Consider the following 23,684-nt stretch of genomic DNA (forward strand, 5'->3'; position numbering starts at 1 on the left):
GTGAGAACAGATTCTGTGGTTTGAAATGTAACTTCTTGGGAATATTTAGACTACCAAATGCAATGTAAAGACAACATGGAATTACCAACCAATGTAAATATCACTATTACATTCATAACAGTTCTACTTATTACTATTCTTAATATTGCACATTTGTGTCGCATTACTGACTGAGTCCCTAGTCAGGGTTAAAATCCCAGTGTGTTAGGCACTATATAGATGAATGTGAAGAGACAGTCTCTGCCTTGGAGAGGTTACAATCTAATAAAAAAACAATAGAAGAGAATGGGGAAGACCATATTTATATAGGCTAGCCATGCAAGTGACATGATGGTTCCAAATCATTTAAAATTGCAAGGGTTTTGTTAGTTTAATATATAAATAAATATAAGTGATTCCATATCTCAGCAAGCACTACAGGTCCTCTAACTAGCCAGCATAGAATGCTGGGATAGGGAATTGCTGATGCTTATTTGTATCACCACTATAATTTTAAAAAGATTATATTGAGAGGCAGCAGGCTGTTCTTTAAAAGCGAAGAGCCCAATATTATAAACAGTTACTCCTCTCATTAGTCCCACGCTTGGTCTCATTGGTTCCAGTGGGACTACTGGTGAGAATGAGTATCCACATGGGAATAAATAGTTTGCAAGATGACACTCTTAAACAGTATAGCAGTTTGTTTTTGAGAAAGCATAGGACTATGTCCTGTAAAGTGTTGTACGCTGCTGTCAGGTGCTGATCACCCTTGGGTCCTATGGAAATCAGTCAGAGTTGAAGGCAAAGGGCAGGCATGCTCTTTACTTTGTAGGATGAAACCCTTCGTACTTACACTTTGACACTAGTATGTAATGGACTTACTTTTAGATTTAATGTTTAGGTGATCGCTGCAGATTCTTAATATTGTATTGTAAACGTGATTTAGATTGTATTTCTACTTAGTAATGATAAAGCAGTGGGTAATAAGCAAAAAGTCTTTTCAAACAAAGCAATTAATTGAAAACAAAGGAAGGAGGAAATACATTTTAAAAGAGAAAGTTCAAAAATATGTGGAGGCACGTCATAAAATGTGGGTTATGAAGAGAAGAGAACATTCTGCTTCACAGAAATAGTTCCATCAGTAGCTTCTCCGTATAGAAGAGGAACGGCAAACTGTTACAAAAATATTTTATTTTTACAAGTAAGAGAAAATCACAGTTTTTAACATGAAGTTAAACAAAGAAAAGTCACTAGGCTCCTTTTCAAAATGTATTCAAACAGTATTTGCCACCCACAAAAAAATAGTGCATATTTTCTATATGATAGTGCACATGTAAATGGGAATAGTCATCGGTCACACTTGACAGTAAATGCAAAACAAAGGATGAAACTTCTCCAAAACATAATTTGATATTTTTTTAAAGAATTACACATACCTTTGAAAAATAGGACTACATAATATAACTGGACCTGTGAGAAGGATTAATCTGTATACTGGGACAGGCCTGTACAATTCCCATTACATACTCATAACAATGACCTAGCCATGTACAATTAAGAAATCACATTAATAAGTAGTAAAGATTTCTATTTTTTGTTTTACATCGATATGTAGGATTTTTATCAAAGTGGGGCAAATAATCTGGTAACATTCCAATAATTATCCGGTATGGGGAGATGTTTTCAACTGAAGCATGTATGAAACTCCCAGTAAAGGTAATCAGTTACCTTTGTAAATTGTACATACAACAGGAGAATCGATCCCATTAGTCAGTACCATTTGTCTAGTATTGAACACAATGTAGAAGGGAATGAAGATCTGTCTGATTGTCTGTGTCCGTGAAACAGACACATGGAGCTGTGTAGGAGCTTATGCACATAAGTTATAAAGATCAGAATATGATTCCTCTTTATAGAATTTTTGCATTCCTGTATTTTTGGGGGGCGGGGGGGAATTAGGAATATGACATCGTGAGAACTGCATTGCTCACAAGTTTGGTAATAGAATACAGAGTCTTTCACTTGTATTTTTTCACATCTTATCCCAGTTTGGTAGTGGATGTATAGCTGCTGTTCAGTGACCCGTGTAAAATTATTTGATGTTCCTAATGAGCATGCCACATGTTCACTCAGCTTGCAGCTGCCCTTTAACACTGGAACTTAGTGTGTTGAATTCCTAGGCACTAGGCCTTTCTTAGGTGTCAGAACCACTCAACAGGGGAGAGAATTGTGGACTTCACGCAAGAGAGGACTAGTAGTGGACGTATAGTTTCCCATTCCTACTCGTTCCCATCACTACTTCCATCCAGGAAGTGCTCAGACTATTTACTTTAAGGCAAGCCAGCAGTATCCTAGGGTAGACAATATCATGTGCTGCAGAGGGGCCCAGGGGAATAGGAATGGATGTCTGCCTTCTGTCACCCATCAGTGCCATTAAGGTGGTTTCGGTTTTCATGTCCTGGCCTGAATCTAGATTGTGTCAAGTTTAGGATGTTATCTTCAATTAAATGACCTCAAAGTTGGCCTTTGGCTAACTTCTCTGTGAGCTTGCTCAGGAACAGATGATTTGACACAGTAAAGTTTCCTGTCTCTAAGAATGGGAGGAATAATAATAATAATTTTAAAAGTACTTCCCTACTTCACAGTGGTGGGGTGAGGAAGAATACATTAATGAGCTATGGTGCCTAATGATGGGGACTCCATCAGTAGTTAGAGCAGAAAGAGGCTCAGTGGAGCCCTGAAACTAAAACTTAGCAAACTTGTAAAATAACATCTCTGATTTAAACTACCCTATCTAGCTAAGTAAAACAAAACAGAGAAAGACCACTTAAAAGGACTCTCATGGTCTGCAACAGGCACAGTTCAGTTCGTCTTACTGCTCTTACTGGCCAAAAGGAATTGTGTGGAAGTTGGGGCTGCTGCCCTTATATACACTTTGGTGGGAGGCCCTGGGAGATAGGCAGGGTAAATATCCAGCTCCAGTATCCCCTGTTTTTCACCAGCTTCTGAGCTCTTATGCTGAGGCACAGGTGTCAGCCCAAGAGGGAGACAGCATCTGATTTCAGTACTAATTTCAAAGAAAATAAGCATAGAAACTACAAAACTGAAATGATATTTCAGTTGTTCCTTAATGACTGATCAAGTTCTTGAGACTTGAGGATGACAGTAACCCCGCATATTAAAAATGGGCCATGGGACATGACAGACAATTGTGGACTAGTTAGCTCAACATACTGCAGAGGAAATGTTAGAAAGACACTCATGTAAGGCTGAGTTCTGTGTATTTAAAAAAGAATGTTTTCATGCACGCTACAAAATACAAAGGAAAAAGCAGCCTTGTAGTAGTGGTAGTAGTATTTTATTTATTTAATTATTTATTAAATAAGCATTTCCCTGCAGTGTTTGCAGTCCAAACTTAATAGAATTGTTCAGGCACATGAGAACTTGAAAGTAACCCGATGAAGTGAGCTGTAGCTCACGAAAGCTTATGCTCAAATAAATTTGTTAGTCTCTAAGGTGCCACAAGTCCTCCTTTTCTTTTTGCGAATACAGACTAACACGGCTGCTACTCTGAAACTAGACTAGCCAGTTTCAGTTAAGTTTCCACTGTTCTAGCTGACACTTACGGAAAAAGTAAACAAAGATCAGCCATAGTGGAAAGAAAATTAGATTTCAGATATTCTTTCATTTTTAATCATCCTAAATTGCAATAACATACTCACGGGGGACTGATTTTAGCCTTTGCCCTGGCTGTTGTATGTCACTCTGTTTTGGAGTTGCAAGGGGCAGGGAGAACTCCCTTAGGGCAGGAGCAGCCCAGAGCTGACTTGACTGACCTGTTGCTGGCCTCTCCCCTCCGTTCACTGTTACAGGCCCTGATGTTAGAGGGGGGAAGGAGCTGTGCCTGTAGCACCGATTGCTGTGTGGATTCTGGGCTGCTGCAAAGCCCGTAGGCAGCACAGGAGCCATAAATCAGATTGACCTCTTGGCCCATCCAGCAGATCAGAATCCAGAGGGCACAGAGATAGGGTAAACCCACCTCTGCGCCTGCTACCCTCGCTTGGACCTTCTGCACTATAGTGTTTTACAAACGTGATTTTTACCTTGACACCCATTTTTAACTTGATCCCATTAAAAAAACACTGTGGTTTGCTTTAGTGCGGGAGCACGTCTTAATTAAAGGTTTCAGAGTCACCACCTTGGTTAACTGGCATGTGGAGGGATTTGAAGATACACTGGTTTAATAGGCAAAGGAAATGCAATTGTGGTTCTATAATCGGATGTTGATAAGGTTTTACATTAAAAATTACTGGCTAAGAAAAGAGATCATGGTACAAGAGGGAAGATATTGTCTCATTGGACAGAGAACTGGCTGAAAACCAGATAACAGTGAATGACTGTAATTGGTAAATTCCATAGTTGGAAAGAAGTCATTAATGGGGAACATCAAACGTTATTTTTTAGATTTCTTGTGTATAGTGTTATATGAGAATTTGATAGTGAAGGTAAAGAATGTTAAATGCTGATGGTACTCTCACTGGAAATATAACTAATAGTGCATCTAGATTTGTAATGGTTTATTGTAGGTCTTTTCCATCGTTGCCAGTAAATGAAAACTGAAGCACAATAGACAAATATAAAATGATGTCTGAGGTAACTGTAAATGGAAAAGGCATGTTTAAATAGATCCAGCGGTGCAATATACAAACCCCCAAAAAAGGATTTTGGATTTTACATACCTGAGAGACAGCCTTTCTCCCCATGCTTTATAAGCTGTATCCTGCTTGATACAAATAGAGGGAAGTGTCATCAGGGAATTCTCTATGAAGGCACTTTTCCTTAGGAGTGCTTTCCCACTCCCCCAGTTTGAACCCGTAGACCTCCAAGGCATGCTTCAGAGCCCATCTATTTGAGCAGGTGTTGGCGGAGAGGGCTGAGGCAACTAGGATAGGAATTCTGTTTGGGGGGTAGAGGTGGAAGTGTGGGTTGGGAGTTTTAATTCATATTGCCTCTACTGACTTAATGACTATGAGATGTGTTGGGAGGGCAGGGAGAGAAAGAGAAGGGTTCCTGCTTTGACTGAATTTGATTTATAGCTTTTCTTTATTGTGTGTTTAGATTTATTTCCAGGGTGCTCAAAGTTCTAGTCTGGTTGGATATTAAATAGAAAGAAAACAAAGTACTGATGCCATCACCTTGTACAGAGTTGCTGTTAAAAAAGACACAAATAGCTTACTCTTATTACAGCACTTTTTATCAGTAGATCTCAAAGTGCTTTACGTAGGAGCTGAGTATCATTATCCCCATTTTACAGAGGAGGAAACTGAGGCACAGAGTGGTAAAGGGACCTGTCCAAGGTCACCCTGCAGGCCAGTGGCAGCACCAGGACTAGACCCAGGTCTCCTGAGTCCCACTAGGAAACACTGCCTCCCTAGACCTGCATTCTATTCCTTGCCCTGTTGGGTGACCTTGGGCAAATTATTTTACCTCTGTGCCTCAGTTTCCCTGTCTGGAAAATGGGGATAATGATACTTGAGCCTTGCAGAAGACAAATGCTGCTGATAACGATGAGGGGATGACAGAGGCCACAGTCCTCAATGCCAAGTAGAATTTCAGTTATGGAAAATTATCAATTATTATTATTTGTATCATGAAGAACATTAAAGGACCTATCGAGGCCATATCATAGGAAAAAGGCACTGTTATGTGAAGAATTTACATATTTGTAGATTATATGTTTAAAGAATGACAGAGCTCTAACCACTAAATGCACCTTTCAAAATTAAAACTCTATGTACTTTTCAGTTCCCAAATACTTTCACCCTCAGGGCATATTTCCAACCCTAGCCTCCATTTCCCGGTTTAAGATAGCAACTGCTGTGGATGCTTTGAAGACAATAGTTGACAAGCAGCGCTGAGGCTGGGGTGAGCCTCAGTTGAGAGGACCTATATCTGCCTTTTTTACTAAGAAGCCAGGGGAAAGAGGTGACCTGCAGACTTTGACAGCTGCTGAATGTGGCTTGGAGTGAACGTACCATTAAGGCTGGGGAAGCACAAGGCTGGGAAGGAATTGTTGCGTGGCAGCTGCACCCACAGGTTCAGCAGCGTGTGTCTCCATATGTATGGTTCTTGGTTGTCTGTTAAGAGCCAACCCCTTCACTTTTCCTTCCTCGAATAACATGGCTCTCTGCTTTCAGAGTTGTATGATTCTGGTGTGGTAGTGTCCGGAATGTGCTGAGAACTATGCCACAGGGGTGGGTGGGTGGGTGGATGAAGTGTGGGATATTGCTGTAGCTGGCTTCCAGTAGTGCTCTGTTGAAACCTATTCATGATTTTAGAACAGCCCCAGCAACCCCTTCCAAGAAGCAGGATGTAAATGCTGGGGCCAGAAATCAGGGAAGTTACTCTAAAAATAAACATCAAAAAGTTGTTTGATTTTCTTCAGTCAAATTTCAGAAAGTTTACAATACATAGAGTTTTAAAGTTTCAGAAGGATTTTTGAGATTTTTCTCAAACAGCCAGAGAGGGATTATCTGGCAGATGGAGATTCTTAATGGAAACTCTTCATGAACCTAAACCCCTGGCTGGAAAATAGGCACTCACTGTGTTAGTAGGCAGCAAACTAAAGGCATTTTCCCAGGATTGAGACTCTTGTTGTGTTTCTGGAATTTACCCAGACCAAACTGGAACACATATACAGGTCCATCTTTTTATATTTGGTTGCATTTGTTAAAATTAGTAAATTATTTAAATAAACTGTCTATTCAAAATACATGTTCCTGAACTTTGGAAGTTTTGTGGAATAAAAAAACAAGACCTTCCTATAAATCCACATCTAGCAGCTTAGCTCACATGTGCATGTCTATCTGATTTACACTTAATTTTCATTTCCTGAGTTCTGAAGAGGTACCCAAAACTAAACAGTAGTCTTAGTAAAGTCTGTGTTCAGTAATTCCAAGGAAACAATATTAAAGGCACACCTTGTGTTGTGTTAGGTATGAAAATGGTAGTTTAAATATCTCCCAGGATGTGTTGCATTATAAGGGGTACAACCCACAATTAATAAACCATGTAAAAATGCCTTTTATTCTAAAATGTAGGTGTAAGGGATGTTTATTAAATGGAAAATTATAGGTCTTATTATTCTAGCTGTCAGAAGAGACTCAGAAACAAAGTTGTAAAGATACCTCTAGAGATTAATGGGCTTTAAAAATACTTTTGTGAGAATGTATTAAGGTACTGTACTGTGTTTATTTGGTGGATTTTTAAAATGCCTATCAATTATCTCTGCTAAAAGTTGTTTCCCCGTGTGCAGCTATTACTTAGACTGAAGGTCTTTGGACCAGGGATCTTTGTTCTGTGTTTGTGCAGTGCCTACCGCAGTGGGGTTCTCCCATAATACAAAGAAATAATACCATCACCTTGGGCTGTGAGCTCTTCAGATCTCACTAAGCAGGATCAGTATTTAAAACGCTGGTGCTGTGGGAACTAGTGTTAATTCAGTGGCACTCTTTCCCTTTGTGTCCGTCCTCTTTCCTCAGAACAGATACAAGACAGCCAGTGAGTGAAAAAGCTACTCCACACTTCCCTTGCCAGTGTGGCTCAGGCCTGTTCTAGAGGTGGAAGGGAAGTTCAGTTTCTGAGACAACTCAGTTCTAGGGCTGCTGAAGTTTTCAACAAGAGTTCCAGTGGCTTTTGATATTAAGGAAGTAAAATATATATATTTTGTGTGTGTAGAAACTATCTTAACAAAACATTCTGAAAGATGAAAATAATCTAATCTTGTGCCACAGAATCTAAGATGGAATTCTTCCCCCCTTTCCTCCCCGTGGATAGAGCATTGCACAGTTAGCTACATACTTTTGAGAAAGGGTTTCCTTTGCAGCATTAGGCTTTGACCATGACAATGGCAGGGTGCCAGACAAGATGGACCAGTGGTTTAATCTGTATTTTTTTAAAGAGGGATTAAAAGGTTAACAAATCTATATTTTAAACCTTTCTGCTGGTTAAAATTAATTCCATGTTCTTTGTTGTACATAAAATTCACCTTCCTGTAAGTATTTAGCCTAATGCCATTTTATTTTTACCAGATTAAAACTGCAGCTATGCAGATCAATTTTCTTATCCTCCTCAGACTAAGATATGCATGGCACACGTGCTAGAAAATGAGAGGCCCATTAATATGAAGTAGACAAGCAGGGTAAAAATGGAAATATTTTACGCAATATTTTGAAACAGGAATATTGTTGAGATACAGCAGAGTGAATTAAAAAAGGTATGTCAGCCATAAATCTGAATGTAATTTCTGTGTGATGATTTTGCTGCGCTATTTGTCCTTATCATAATAAAACTAGAGAACTTGTTTGCTCTTTATAATTTGTAAATATCCACTCCTACTGTATTTTTAAATGTGTAATTATTAACAGTGTCTTGTGGAAAACACTTCACAGCTTGTCCCTTCTTGTCTTCCTTCTGCTTACTTAAACATACTCCTCTGAGTTCAGGAGTTGGACTGAGCCAGTGCAGAATGCTCTCCATTCCAGCAGTTCTCTGATGGCTCCATTAGCTTTTGCCGAATTTATATCATTTTTGAAAAAGTTTCTGTGGTTCTAAAGGAAACCCTTCCATATGTGTCCAGTACTGTCTTGCTGAGGCCTTGTCTACATACCCCTATCCAACATAGCTATGCTGGCAAAATCCTCAGTTATACTGGCAAAAGGTCCTTTTGCCTATATAGCTTATTTAATTTGTCAACAAAAGCACTCTTTTGCTAATATAAACTGTGTCTCCACTACAAGGGTTTGCTGGTATGGCTGTTGTGGTATAGCTATACCAGCAAATCCTTTCCAGTGTAGACAGAGCCTAAGAGTGGTTTCTTTGAGTTTAAGCTGTTGTGTTTTTTGGAGGGGGTGGAGGGAAAGAGAGGGTGTTTACCAGATTATGTTAAATTGAAATGAGCCTCTTAAACCGAAATAAGTTTCTACACCCAAACTCACACTGGTTTAACCAAATTAATTTGAAAATGCACCTTTAGTTAAACTGGTGCAAGTTTGTATATAGACGAGGTCTGCATTCAGGCAGCTTGAAGCATTAGCTGTGATAAACATGAAAGGGTCTCGTTCATCTCAATTCTCATTTACACTGGAAAAGGCTTTCTGGTATAACTATACTGGCAAACCCTCCTAGTGTAGACCACTTTATACCAGCAAAAGCACTTTCTTCTCTACAGTAGGGTTTTTGCTTTTATAAAAATGTTGTCCTAAATTTACACCCCATGTGACAGTACAATACCAGCAAATTTCCTACTGTAGACCAGGCCTTGGTTATCAGTAACTTGGAAGCCTAATGTTGATTTAAATATCCATATTAACTATTCCACTGAGTATTTTAGCAGAGACATCCAGCTACTCTAGAATTATGGACAAATCTTGAGTAGAATTACATTCACTTGTCTCCCTGTTACTCCAAACTCAAGTTTATATCTGTGTGTAACCACATAATTTGTTATTATGGAAAATGTTAACAATGTCCTAATCCTTGGTCTTTTATTTAGTATTGTGGTTAGGCAAATAGCTAAAATGTGTTCTGAGAAGTCCCCTTTAGCTACTGTGCAATTACGTAATAGCTATTGACTTTGGCACAGATTGCAAAGTATCTGAAAAATAGATGTAGTTCTTTTGTTTTTAAAGGTTGTGTTTTCATTAACATTTGATTCAGCGTGAAAGTCCACCTTTAAAAAGATGAACTGTTAGTAACTAATGTATTTAGCAATGAAGTATTTGCAGCCACAGCTAATTAATAAATGACACTCAAGGAAAATGTATGCCTGGAAAGAGTGCAAACTTAATTCTGTATATCTTGAATATAATTATATTCAAAAACAGGTGAATCAGAACATTTCAGTACTACAAAGGGTAAAACAAACCATTTCAATATAGTAGTTTATTAAGTATACATGGAAGATAAGTGATGAATTTTATTGTGCGCAGTACGCTGTCATCAGTTAGTAATAATGCCTCATTCCTGGGATTATGATTTTCTCACAAATGCAGAACACCACCACTCTAATTCAGGTATATAGTGTTTGTATTGGTTAACAGAATTGAAGCAAAGAGTGACAGACAGCTAGATAAGAAGTGGCCTGATTTTCTCATCAGAACTTGTAACTAATTGAGTTGCATTTATCTGTTGTCTTCAGTTAGGAAGCTTTTTTATAAACTTGCTTAACAGAAATACAGACTTGTTTGTGAGCCAGTAGATAAAGATGATCTATTTAAAATGCATCTTGCTGTCAATTAAACTACACTTGGGGTTCTTTGTCTGGAAGCCTGAAAAGAACATGTAAGCTTTGAAAAGCTTTGCTCTTCAATAACTTACACCTCTCGTCATCTGAAATCTACACAGAAGAATCATACAGAGAATAATTGGCTTTCAGCATGACTTACTCTGCTCTCAAAGTGAACTCTCCATGTGTGTGCAGGAAGGAGGTACAGAAGATAAAAAGGAGCCAGTAAGGGCCAATGGAAGAAAACTCTGCCCCAGCAACATCTAGTCATGAAACCCAATTTACAAAATTTAAGCCATTTTGACACCTGTAACTTATCAGACTACCATCTTTATTTTTAGTAAATGACCGTACAAATGGGAATTTTGACAGAGATGAATTATTGGGGATTATAAGTAACAGGGAGCGTTCCACAGACAGTGCACTCCACTAAATTCTTTTCCTTCCCTGAAAACCTTGGGGCAAACCAGCACAAGTTAATTCTGGCCAAGTCATCTTTAACTTGTGTTGGTTCCCCTTCCATTCTGTCAAACCCCTTGTCCCACAAATAGTTCAAGGGCCAGTAATCAGGAAAGGACTCTGTTGGGACTGTTGCCAAGGGGCTGGAGCTGTTTCCATCTGTGTAGATGGCCTTTGTCTCCAGAAGCGCCAGTGAAATTCCCAAGCTTTGAGTGCCAGGCCACCCAGCCATGTCCACAGAGGAGCAAACATCTTCCTTGCCCCTGACAATATAATTAATTAGAATATATAAATAATTAGCAGGAAACTCTCTGTAGTACAATCTTCAGCTTAGTTAATAGTCTCCTGTGTGGGTTTTTCCCTATAATACATTAGCACTCAAGAGGCTGACGTGACTAGGGATGTAAATATCGTTTAAAAAGTTAACCAGTTAAACTATTAAAATTATATTGTTTAACCAGTTAACTGATTAAATGGAGAGGGGATGGGGCTGCTCCAGTCTGCCGGTGGGACCCAGGGCCACTGGTCCGGATGTTCGGCCGGCCGGCCAGAGGTGCTGAGGCTGAGGGTGCTCCTGCTGACCCAGGGCTGGGGCTGCTCTGGCGGCCAGGGACTGTGGGTTAACAGCTGTGTGGTAAGACTAATGCTTACCGTATAACCATTTACTATTTTACATCCCTAGACATGACTTACATAAGCAAGCAATCCATAGAACCTTATACGGTCCATTAGGATGAATCTCACTCCTGCAGCACTTCATACTGCTGTGAAGATATAGGGGGAAAAAGCTAGGAATTCTGATCAGTAATTTCTTAAATTTCAGTACTCCAATAGTATACTTTATCTGTTTAAATTTTACAGTGTTGAATTACTAAGTGCCAGGGGACATCTGTATCTTGCATATTGGAAGCTTGCAGACAGGTTGTGATTATTCTGCAAAAAAGTTTATAGAATGGTTGTAATTATTCTGCAAAAAACCCGTAGAATAGATCACATACAACTATTACCAGCTGCCTTTCACACGGAATGGTTATTAATTTGTACGGGGTTTTTATGTGTATGGAAACTTTTGTTTCCTCACTCACTCATACTAGCAAACAAAATCTAAACCAAATTCTAACCTATAAATGCCCTTTTCAACTTTGCCATTACATTAATCTTTGTGCAAGGTTATTGGTGTACAGCTCTAATATTTTAGCTTTAAGGCATTGACCCATTTGAAAACTCATACTTGTCATTGGTAAGATTGCAATAAATATCTGGACTTCCCATCTGTATCTTGGTCACTCTCCTCAACTGATGAGGAAGGATGATTGCCTGCAGATGCTAAAAGAAATGCACTTTGAATACTTCAAAGCTTTCAAACCAGGTGTGCACTACTGACTCAGGAGCAGGCATTGACAGGTAACTTCTTTAGGAGCATTGATAATCTTCATATTTCCCCCTTTAGTGGAGACAGTTTTAAAAATCATTGTTTTGAAGACCTGAATATAATGACAAGTGAGGATGGGATAATACTTCGGGAATATGTGTGTCATTGTTCAGGGGAAATCAGGAGATCACTCAGTTAAGTTTGGCTTCATATCAGCTATTTGAAATACATCAGAATATGTACTAAGTGTCAAAACTAACATTGTAATTTTGAAAAGAGATTGTTTGATGAAAAGATGATTCTTCATTACTTTTTTTTTTTTTTTTAGCTGGGTTGGAGAGAGAATTGCCTCTTATCAGGAGCAGCATTTTATTAGCCCCATGTAGTGCAAAAACTTGGCAGACATGTAACTCCCTCTTTGAGGAGAGGGGAAGGGAAATTAGTATTGCAAATCATGTTGTGAAATTAATCCTGATGCATATAAGTTTTAAAAAAAAGTGATTAATGGTGTCCTTAAATACATAGTTTTGAAAAATTATTCTTTGACAGATTGATATATGAGAAATTCATCTTGTCAAAAAGAATAATGGCCATTTAGTATAGAAGTAATAAGCGATGATAATACACTGTTTTACAGCATTTTTAATCCAAGTATGTTAATCCAAATATTAATTTATTGTCTGAAGACTACTGTGAGGTAAGCAGTGTTATTTTACAACTGTTTATTTTGGCTCAGGTATAAAAAATGTGTGTTCTCCCTCAGCAAGTGCCCTAAACCAGCAATAAGATGCTGGACTTCTTATGGGATGTAGATTGCTGAAATCTTGCTGGTTCTATTGTGGCATAGGTAGATTAAAACTCAAATCCGGCCTTCGCAAACAGTAGCATCTCTTCTTGTTTCATTTCTGAGACTGCCAGAAACCTGCTTTTGTTTCACAAAATATTGCTAAGCAGAAAGACCATCTTAGTTGGAATGCACTGACAAGAATGTAATAAAGATGGAATTGTATGGCAAGTCTGTTGAGACTTGATTGAAATAACCATAGGAGGCCGGAAAAAAGTATTTGAAAAAATATTTTGCATCATATTGAAGAAAACAACTAGGTTTTACTGATTTTTCTCATAGTAGCTAAAAGTGATAGTTACGTTTAATCCACAATTCATCATAGTGTCTATGTGAACTTGTCTTACACTGCATTCAATTTTTGTTTGATAAGCAATTACATGTGGAAATACTTCTATAAATGTTGCATCACCAGAGACAAAATGTGAGGTTGAAAAAAGCAAAATCAGTTTGTTTGTTTTTTTATTTGTTTTTAAGGAAGTAGTATATGAAACATTTGTATGCCTACAGTAGCCCACTCAGACTGCTGACTCTTAGATAATAATTTATTTATTTATCTACCTGAGCAACTCCATTCTCAACAGAGAGAAAGAGAGAAGAACAAGTTTCATGTCTTAGCAAGGAAGACCTCAGTGATTCCTCTGGTCTTCTTAACCACTAAGGGTGTCATCCGATGGAGTGAGCTGTAGCTCATGAAAATTTACGCTCAAATAAATTTGTTACTCTCTAAGGTGCTACAAGTCCTCCTTTTCTTTTTGCGGATACAGATTAACACAGCTGCTACTCTGAAATCTACCTACATGGTGTCAGCAGAATCCTTTTGATAAAATTACAGGTCATTATTCTGAAAGCTGTCTTCATAATTAGTTTTGTTTGCTTTTTAACTCCCTTCAGTCCACCACCACTTTATACGAGGGATGGATGTTCACAGATGCTGTCTCTTTAAGGATATTTACAAAGAGGGGTTTGTCATCTTTCTTACACAATGCATAATTAGGCTGTGGATTGGATTCCCACAAGATATCATTGAGGCTGAGTTTAGGATTTAAACAGTATAGATTACGTGAATATCCATATGTACATGAGCATGGAATAAGAAAGACAGAAAAAATTTTAAGGGATATAAACCCTTCTTTCAGGGCATAAGCCAACCTGGCATTGAAGTGTTAAGCCAGAATGATTATTTGGACCACCGCATAAAAGAGAGAGCTCCTGCAACACTGTTGTATTAATTCAGGTGGAATATATCAGCTACCAGTGTTAACATAACCCAGTCACTGTCCAGTGTTAAACAAGGCCTGGGCTCTGGCATACAGAGATCTCAGCCTACTTAGTACCATGACGCACACACTATTAAAGGTCCTTATAATATTTTATTAAAGGTACAGAAAATGAAGGAAAAACAGGTAAAGCATTTGAAATGTAAAGTATTAAATAAGGCGTTTGTTTTACCATCCTTTGTCCCCTTTCTGTGGGGAGAGTTTTTAGAAGGACTAATCCCCTTGTGTGACAGTCTCTTTAAGTGTATCAAGGATAGTAGTAATTGTCCTTTTTGAGGAAAAGAGAAGAAGTTAGTTGGATGGGCTGGAGCTGTTGTTGTTGCTATTGTTGTTAAAGTCCAATCCTGCTTCCTAAGAAGAGAAAACAAGACAAACACACACAAAATGGGAGAGAAAAGAATAGCAAAGATAGAGAATGCAGCTTCTGCCTCTGGTGTCCACTTTTCCTTGCAGCCTCACTGCTGGAAAAACACAGGCTCAGCACATAGTCTTATCAGCCACTCCTAAACCTGGCAAACTCATACCAGCTTCAAGTTGTTTAGGGTATTGTTTTCAGTTGCCTCTTCCTGGTCACAGGGTTACAGCAGTGTTGCAAAATATACAGTCTTTACTGGTTAACCAGACCCTTATTTGACAAAAGGAAAAAGGAGAGGGATAGGAAAGATAAGAAATAAGGTGGAAAAGGAACTGGACACATGGAGGGATGAGGAGGGAAGAGAGAGACCGAGTCTCACATCCCAGATGGTGGTTGGGATTCAGCCAGAGTCAGTGGAAGTGAGGGTGTCATCTGGGTCCCTCCCTCTCTCTCCTGAGGTGGTCAGGAATCTCAGGATCAGGATTACGAAGGCCTGGGGACAGCAGGGGTAGTAGCCATGATGGTGAAACTCGCTCCAGTAGCCAATTTCTCCCCACCTCCATTATCTTTTTCTTTAAGGAACCCAAAAGAGAGTGATGGGTGGAATAGCCCATCCTCTCATTTTTTGGTCCCCTTATTAGGGCTAATATCAAATATAGCAATGTTGGTTTATTGATATTTGGTCTTACACTGTTCTTGTTTACCAGCCATGATCTTAACACTGTTCTTGAATTATACCAATAGGCCTCTTTGTTTGGACTACATCAGCCTTTGTCTCCCTTTGCTACCTTTTCCCATCAGCATTTGTTGTTATAGGTTATTGTGACATCTTACACTCAATTCTGACAGTTGAACTCGCAATTATGGTAACTGTGTAAGCCCAGTTATCACAGCACCACCACCCCATAATTTCCCAACCCCCTCATGGATTTTCAAACGATCTCATTCTGCTGACCACATGAAAGGGCTCCGTGGAATGCTGGTAGTTCAGGCCCTAGCACAAGAAACTTTGTACAGGACAATCAGCACACTATAAAGTAGTTTGACCTTATTAGCCTCACAGCATACCCAAGTATGTAATGCTGACTGTAAAAGACTCCGTATGATCATGTTTAGCATTCCACTCACACTATCTAGATGGGTATTAAACAGGCAAACTGAAAAAGGATCCCTAGCCTTCTAACCTTGACATCTTCTTGAGGAAATGATGAAATATAATGTTAGGGATTTTCCTTTTAAGTTTTTCTTTTCCTTGTTTTCAAACTACCAATTCTTTTCATTCTTTTACTCTTTCATGGGTTCTATTTTCTGCTTTATTCTGGAAACAAGTATAGTCAAAGCTTTATCTTGATATTTACAAATACTAAACTCAGCATATGGTATAAAACACTGGAGGCCAATGATTAAGTTTGATGCTTTATTATACAGTTACAAGTTGTAACACAGTATTATGTTGGCTTAACACCCTTTTTGCAGATAATTACATAAACTCTGAATTAAGGACAAGTCTCTGAATTAAGAACAAGTTCTGCAAATAAATGTACTTAAGAGTCTGTAAATCTTAACTTTCATGTCTGTGTCTGGGAGTTTGTGTGTCTAACCTAGGCATTTACAAAACTCTTTATACACTGATGCAGGTTAAGGACTAAACAGAGGTCTTGTCTACGCTAGCCTTTTTTCCTTAGCTTCCCACTACTACCGTTGCTGATGGCAGTGGTGAGAGTGCTCATGTAGACAAGTTGCTGTCAACTCCTAGTAGTTCTTGCCATCTAGACCTCCTTTAAGCAAGGTTAAAAGAAATATTTTTTGAAACCTCAATGGCTTCTCTACATTAGCACTCTTACTGTTGCTGTAGCTTCATTGATTGATGTACCAATGGTACTTTTTAAGGAAAGAAAAGACTAGTGTAGATGCAACCGGATCAGCCATGCTACACCTGTGATTCTGGAGCCATTTAGAGGCACAATTGGCTTAACTCGTTACAAGTAACATTATTGAATTTATGTCCTCAGAGAAGCTTTTCTGCCATCACAACTGTGGCATCGCCACCCACACGCCTGGTACTTAACTGGGTTTATTTTGAATGCATTCTGCGCAGCTATTCCATACTTCCTCACACAGGATTCTGGATAGATGAGGTTGCTCTACAGCTCACAATTTTAAGTTAGTCAGACAATGTGCTGAAAACAATAGATCCTGCAAAAGAAAATTCTGGAAGCTTTAAATTGGCCAGCATTTTCTGTGTAATGTATCAAGGAAAGTCTTACTGGATTGCTTTCACAGGGTGGGGGATAGAGTCTTCAGAATTCAGGCACATAGACTGGCACCTATATCACATGGGAAAGTTCTCTGTGACATGTCTAACCTCACAGAGTTTTGGAAAGAGGGGAGGATTAGATTTGCCAGTTTCACTGGGACAGTATAAGGATGCCTCTGTCTCCACAGCAAAATAAGCATATGCCTAACTTGTTAGAGAAACTGAACTGTGCGCCAGTCTAGGCAGCAAGCAAGGATGGCAGAAGATTAAAATTTACCAAGTATTAACTGTATGCTCTCTGGACAAAAACAGTGTTTTAGTCAGCTGTGCCCATCTCTTCCCAGTTAGGGGGCATGAAAAAATGCTGCTGTATCAACAGGGCATAAGAGATTTAAAATCTGTATCCAAATTTTGCAGCTCACGACCATCTCTCAACATCTTTTTTGCATAATTCCAAAGTACTTCCTAGTAAGGGAGAAACAGTAGCTTCATAGAAATTATCATTCGAAGAGGCTACTTATTTAAATTAGTGGATTTTTTTTCCTAGAATTTTACTGATTTATGTTTTCAAAGCTTTTTTATATGCAGTGTAACATTCCTGGGGGGGTGTACATATTGCTGGCAGACATCAGCTGCATGGATTTACATTACATATTATTGGCAAAACCAAAATTACTTCCCTTCATTTGTGCATTTTTTTTGATTGCAGAGAGGTTGTATCCCTCTCCCAGGAGTCTGCAGTTAACAACATGCAGCAGATAAATTCTTCACAGGAATATTCAGTGTTTTAAAATGCATACAGTCTTTTTCCTCAGCCAGCGCATGAAGTTTTGAACCGGTTCTTTCTAGGAGACCTCATTTCCTTTTTGAAGTAGTTAAATGATAGGTACTTTCTTAGGTTTCACTAAAACAGTTTGTTCAAATGCATAATTGCAGTGTTTTGTTGTGAGAGTGATAAAGTATTTCCCTGCCTAGTGGAACACACACACCCCCAAATGTATGGGGTTTATCAGCAAGGAGCTTTCCTTTGATGTTCACCAATAGCTTCTAATTCTTTCCGAGTTAGACAAGTTTTTTTTAAGCTTCAGTTCTTTCTGTGACAAAACATTGATATCATCCTTACCAAAGGTACTACTTTTCAAGGCTTAGCTTTACCAGTGCCAAGTACAGTCTGTAAAGCAGAGACTATTGCTTTCAAAAAGTAAATTACCAATAACTGTTAAAGCCTAGTATGACTTCAGAAAAGGCTTTAAGAACTTTTATGTTTGTTCATGGTAGACTTTCAGCAGAGACAAATCAGCTTTTGAGCTTCATTAACCTCATACAATTGGAAACTGAGGCTTCAATTCCTTTTGACTTTGAAACAACAAAATTTAAGTCCAAATTGCAGTCTGCATGCAGAAAAACAAAACCAGAACAATCCTGAATGTGTTTTCAGATCAGTGAAAAGTTCTGTGGGACCCTAAGATCTGTAACCAGTTTAACATAATAAGCTTGACCTGCACAGACTGCCAGCTGACTGGACTGAAATGTTAAGCTGCCATTCAGAGAGAAACAAATTTCAGTGCTCAGGGTAGAGGAAGCGTTATTGTATGTGTGTATTGAATGATTTGGTGTACACACAAAGACTATGAAATACTCAAAAGAGGAAACTTGTACTATGCCATGCAATCAATAGTATCTCTGGCATGGGATTTTCAAAATCCCTGAGTGTTGGCCAACTCTGCTGTTACTGAAGTCAGGTAAAACTGCCATTGAGTTCAGTGGGAGCAAAGTTAGGCCAATATTGAGCACTTTTGAAAATCCCACTTTTAATTCACATCAGACACAACAACATTTTGAACTACATGAGCATGCATGGAGAGTGATCTTAGAGTAACACAGTTTGGAGCATTTCCAAAGATTTGGGGAGATATCATCTTGCAAAGCTCTGCGAAACATGGCTTTGCTTCATTTACCAGCTACTGAATGCTGGACTTATTTCAATTCCACATTATAATTGAATAAACATTGTCCAATTGTTTAAATATTTCCTTGTAAGTCCATACATGTTGTTTACAGTTTTTGCATGTGGAATGAAGACAGAGTTCAGAAATTAATACAAACAGTGCACTACTAAACTGGGATAATTGACTGAATGGTAAAAAGTCATGTAGTACATAATATAAAAGGTCAGTTGTCCCTTTTTTCGTAAAAGTATGTCTTGTAACTGTAAATTATGCATAGCAATACATGTGATAAGTAGCTAAGATCTGACTCTAGATCACCACTTCAGTTGCTTTCATATAAAGTAGTATTTCACATATGCCCTTTATACAGCTTTACAATCCATGGCAAAATGCTGAATCCTGGACATGTGGCTTTAACACCTAACAAGAAATAGTGAGATTTTTGCCTGGTTTCTGTGGAACCATCTAGGTAGATGCTTTGTGTGGTCCCTGTTGTGAATTTCTGCAGTTAGCCTGAGTACACAATACTTCTTCACTGACTTCCTGGTATTTGAATTCCATATCTGAAAATGTAGTCAGGTTTACTTTTGTGAATTGCACATGACAATGAAATATTCCAAACATCGTCTTTACTAATGAGATTCACATGAAGTCTACTGAAATAACCTTTTGTACACAATTTTGGCTTCTACGCTGAGGTCTCCACTTTTTAAAATCTTTCTGTATCTAGTTAGAATTGGAAAAGAGCTCTATAGTTACTGTATCCATTTGCAGTTTGTAGGTGAAAGCAACTGTTGCTTTGTGTTGCTTTTTCTAATAAGTTATATTAAGGCAGATTGTGTTTTAAAGCAGTTTGATGATGCTGTCCACAGTGTCCACTCTCTTCATCTCAAGTTACCATATCATCAGTTTACCAATAGACATCTTCAAAAATGGCTGGGGAGCCTGTACTCTTCCCCAGGTTCTACTGGGGGTGTCAGGGCCACATCTCATGCCACTACTGAGAAGTCTTCAAAAGGCTGGGATCTGGCCTGACCCTGTGCCCAGCAGGAGTCAGAAAAAAGTCTGCTCCTACTGCCAGTGGATGTTAACTGGCTGAGAGTGGCAGGTTCTAGTAACCCCTTTGTTTGCTAGTGAACCCCAGGACACTATGAATAGTCCAGTCTAGTTTCATTGTCCAAGCAGACTGAAATGCAAAACATAAACATCAGAAAAGATACAAAGTAAAGTAGATTTTTAAATTCTTCAGCTTTAATGGTTTTTGATAACTCAAAAGTATAGCCTAAGCTCTCAACTTCAAACTTGTCTTGTTTTGTAGAGCTTATTCAGATTTTAAAAACAAACCTAAGTTTGGAGAAAAATGAATAGCAGTATTTAGCTATTTAAAGAATGCACTCATTTAAAGATGCACTGTTACATTTGTGAAGGTAGGGAGCAGTTAACCTAGACCCGGTATCAAACAACTTGCAAACAAAGCTTGAGGCTTGTAAATTCTCAAAGCTCTGGTTTGATCATTTATTGCTAGATTTATGTGTTCATTTTTCTTTTTACCAAAAAGAAAAACAAAAAAAACCCCACCAACCATAAGGTTGAAATTTCAGGCACCAAAAGTAAGGAAATTACAATACATATGGTGGTTACAGAGATTTTAAGTCAAACAAGTATTTTCTATGCCTGCTTTTGTTGATGAAATATGATGATTTTTTTTTCTAGACCTAAAGATTATCGAAAAATGTGAAAAAGAACTGAAAGAGGAAAGGATGAGTTCCAGCATCACATTAACTTGGAAACCCACATGCATCTTAATCATCCATTCTATGTAGAGGACAGATTTTTTTCAGGTACAAGGCAAATTTGTTTGGGGAAGATCAGTCATCTTTAGTGTAATGGAAACACCAAGCTAAACACTGATATAGTATTTCTGACGTTACCTGTTCCAGAATGTATTGCATGAATCTGGCCTTTGATGTTGAATGTTAATAAAAGGATTTTTTTTTATTTCTCTATAGAGAACTCCAGTTATCTTTCTGTGTATTTACATCTAATGGAAACATGTTGTTTACTGACACTTAAGCTATCTCAGACTAAATGCTGCAGAACTTTGTGTCTCCTTTTCTCAAGGAATAATAGTGAATAATTATGGACATTTCACTCCCATGAACTGTACAGTAACTGTAAATTAACTATTTTACTGACCTGCCAGAGCAGATGGTTTATTTTCACACATTTTATGATGTAATAGAATACAAAGTCCAGTTTTAAGAAAAATCAAGAAAAGTATTTTAGAACCTCTTTAATGCTTGCATAGCCTTTTTTGGAGCTTCAGGAAACTATGACTTGTGGTATATAAGGAAGCCATTTGTCACTTCTACATGTTTGTTTATAACTAAATATTTTTAAACTGAGTGCACATAAAACTGTATTGTGACATAATCTTTTATGCCCAGTTCTTCAGAAAACCTTTTCCAGATTCTGAAGACATGCTGAATGGAAGTCAGGAGAGATTTTGCTGAATGTGGCCCTAAGTGAATCTGCAGTTTCCATCATATTGTATTAATATTAGCATCAGTTTAACCTAAAAGTTAATCAATATTGTAAGCCATTCTCTTAGTTTTAAGACATTTTTGTAACATTCAGACAGAATGGGGACTACTCTTGCTTGTACTAGCCTAAAAGTTCCCAAATTGTAATTCATAGACCACTGTTAGTCCGCTGTGCACTTTCGAGTAGTCCGCAAAGAGCTGGATGGTGACATGGTGCTGACTCTTCTTTATTTCTACCTGCTAAATTGCATTAAATGACAACTAAATATTTCCTAATACTACTTTTCCAGTACTACCACTGTTCATTCTAGCAGGAGGTTATATTATTACAAATGGGAGGGTGTGATGGGTTCCACAAGTCCTTCATGGCGCAGCTTTGGGTTAATAAACTATTATGGGCTCAATCAATCCTGCCCCGCTACATCTGTGAGAGATGTCCCACTCAGAGGGAAAGGGTTTAAAAAGGGAGAGTACCGAATAGTTGGAGGCAGACCACAGAGGAGAGCCTGCTTCCAGTCCTCAGCTCCTGAAGGGCTGGCTGAAGGCAAGATTTTCTTGGGCAACCAGTGGGTTCCCTCCCTGAAGGAAGGGCAGGCCTGACGCTGAATCATTACTGTGGGACTATGTTTTTAGACTAGCTTCTACGCTTCGTTAGGACCACAGCTTACCAGAGACCCTCTGAAGAAAGAGCCCTATCACACCTTTGGAACAGTCGTGTTTTCATTTCTTCAAGTTTGTTGACAACCCTGGAAGAGGGTGGACTATTGGAGACTCATCCAGGGGACTGATCCTCCTGCAACCAGACCCATGTAGCAGAATGCCTGGGCACTGCAAACCAGAGGAGGGGTGAGTGCAATGGCCCCATCTTGGCCCCTAGGTGCCCTGGGACACTAACACTGTGACAGAGGGGTGGTGTCCACATGACCATCTCTGTCTTAAAATAAACGTTGCTACTTTGAAAAATTTGAGGAAAAACTGCACCTAGTCACAATTTTCGTGCAAAATCGTTTGTCCGTAGATCAGCACGTAGCCACAGAAATGTACATCTTGAGCTGTGCCTGATCTTAAAATATTTTCCCCTGGGTAACTGAGGAAGGGCAAGCCTGGATGGCAACTCAACCGTGGGCTGACTGCAGTTGACAAAGAGCCTATTGAAACAAGAAAAATCCTGCATAGGACACCAACTGTGAAAACCAAATAGATTGCACAGAGCTCTTTCCTTTCAAACCAAAATCTGTCCTTCAACCCGGTCTTAGGAAAATTAGGTTGTTTTACTTAAACTACAGAAACGTAGCATCTTTCTTACTGATCCCAAACAATGAAACTGAAGATGAGCAAAATAACTGTTCAGTGATGCAAATTAAGCAAAACTTTTAAGGGCCTGTTACAGCGAATCTTTTCATTCAAAAGTGTACTTTATTCCTACAAACTACCCCTTTGAAGTCGATGGGGCTACATGTGTACACAATGCTCCTAAGTGAAGGTGGTGATGGAATTAAGGCCTTATTCTAGTATTGCCATTGGGGTTGAGGATATAGACTGCTTGTATGCCAATTTGCATTCTTTTAGTCTCTCAAGGAAATTTTGGCTCCATTTTCTAAAGCCAGAGCATAAGAGAAAGTACATTTTGTTTTGCTTACAATGTATTTTTCATATCAGCCATTTCTTTGGCATTCAAATGGACTTATTTTAGGAAACATTCTTAGCCAGTGATCTCACAACCTAATTTCAGTCATTAACGTAGGAGTATTTTTTTTTTAAAACAAAAAAAAAAATCCGACTTCTTGAAATAAGCCCTCTTTTTTGTGTGTGAGGATACAGTATATATTTTATAGGTAGGCACTGGATGGTTTCAGCCATTCATCCTGTGTTAAATACTTCACAATCAGCAACTTTAATTTATTAGACCATCTGGCAAAGTCTGGAACTCTCAGGATAAAAGTGACTGGATTTTGGAGGAAATGTTGAGCCTGAGCATCTGTCTTTTACTTTTTTTGGCAAGTGCACAAATTCAAAATAAAATAGTTTTTATGACTTGTTAGATGGGCACTCCCATGTACTTATCATCAGAGGACACTCTATGGACACACTAGGTTCACATATATTAACTTGTGTGCATGGAGTACTTTGATTATGGTAAGCCATAATTTTAATATTTGCTTGACTAAACTGTAAATATACGCTCAAGTTGTGAACTACAATACGTAAATTAACTCATAATATGAAACATTACCAATACTCTCATTGTATTGCCTCAAAGTTATCCTCTAACTTGTGTATTAGAAGGATTTATGTGTGGGAGGGGCAGAAGGGAGAGTTGTTCCATGATGGCTGATGGCAGTATTTGAAGAATATGGAGCA

The 23,684-nt window shown here is 38.5% G+C and overlaps 1 protein-coding gene across 1 annotated transcript in view; it reads left to right on the plus strand.

The window, feature by feature from the left end:
- Nucleotides 1-20,786, plus strand: part of MRPL13 (mitochondrial ribosomal protein L13) — a gene marked incomplete at its 3' end in the record, with an annotated part of 51,641 nt that extends 30,855 nt beyond the window's left edge. Inside the window, exon 7 of the mRNA XM_084621157.1 lies at nt 20,494-20,786. Coding sequence (XP_084477283.1) covers nt 20,494-20,518 — 25 coding nt within the window. The remainder of the gene's footprint in view (nt 1-20,493) is intronic.
- Between the last annotated feature and the right edge of the window lie 2,898 nt (nt 20,787-23,684).

The sequence above is a fragment of the Lepidochelys olivacea genome, assembly GCF_965140295.1.
Source record: "Lepidochelys olivacea isolate rLepOli2 genome assembly, chromosome: 2".
Lineage (NCBI taxonomy): Eukaryota > Metazoa > Chordata > Testudines > Cheloniidae > Lepidochelys > Lepidochelys olivacea.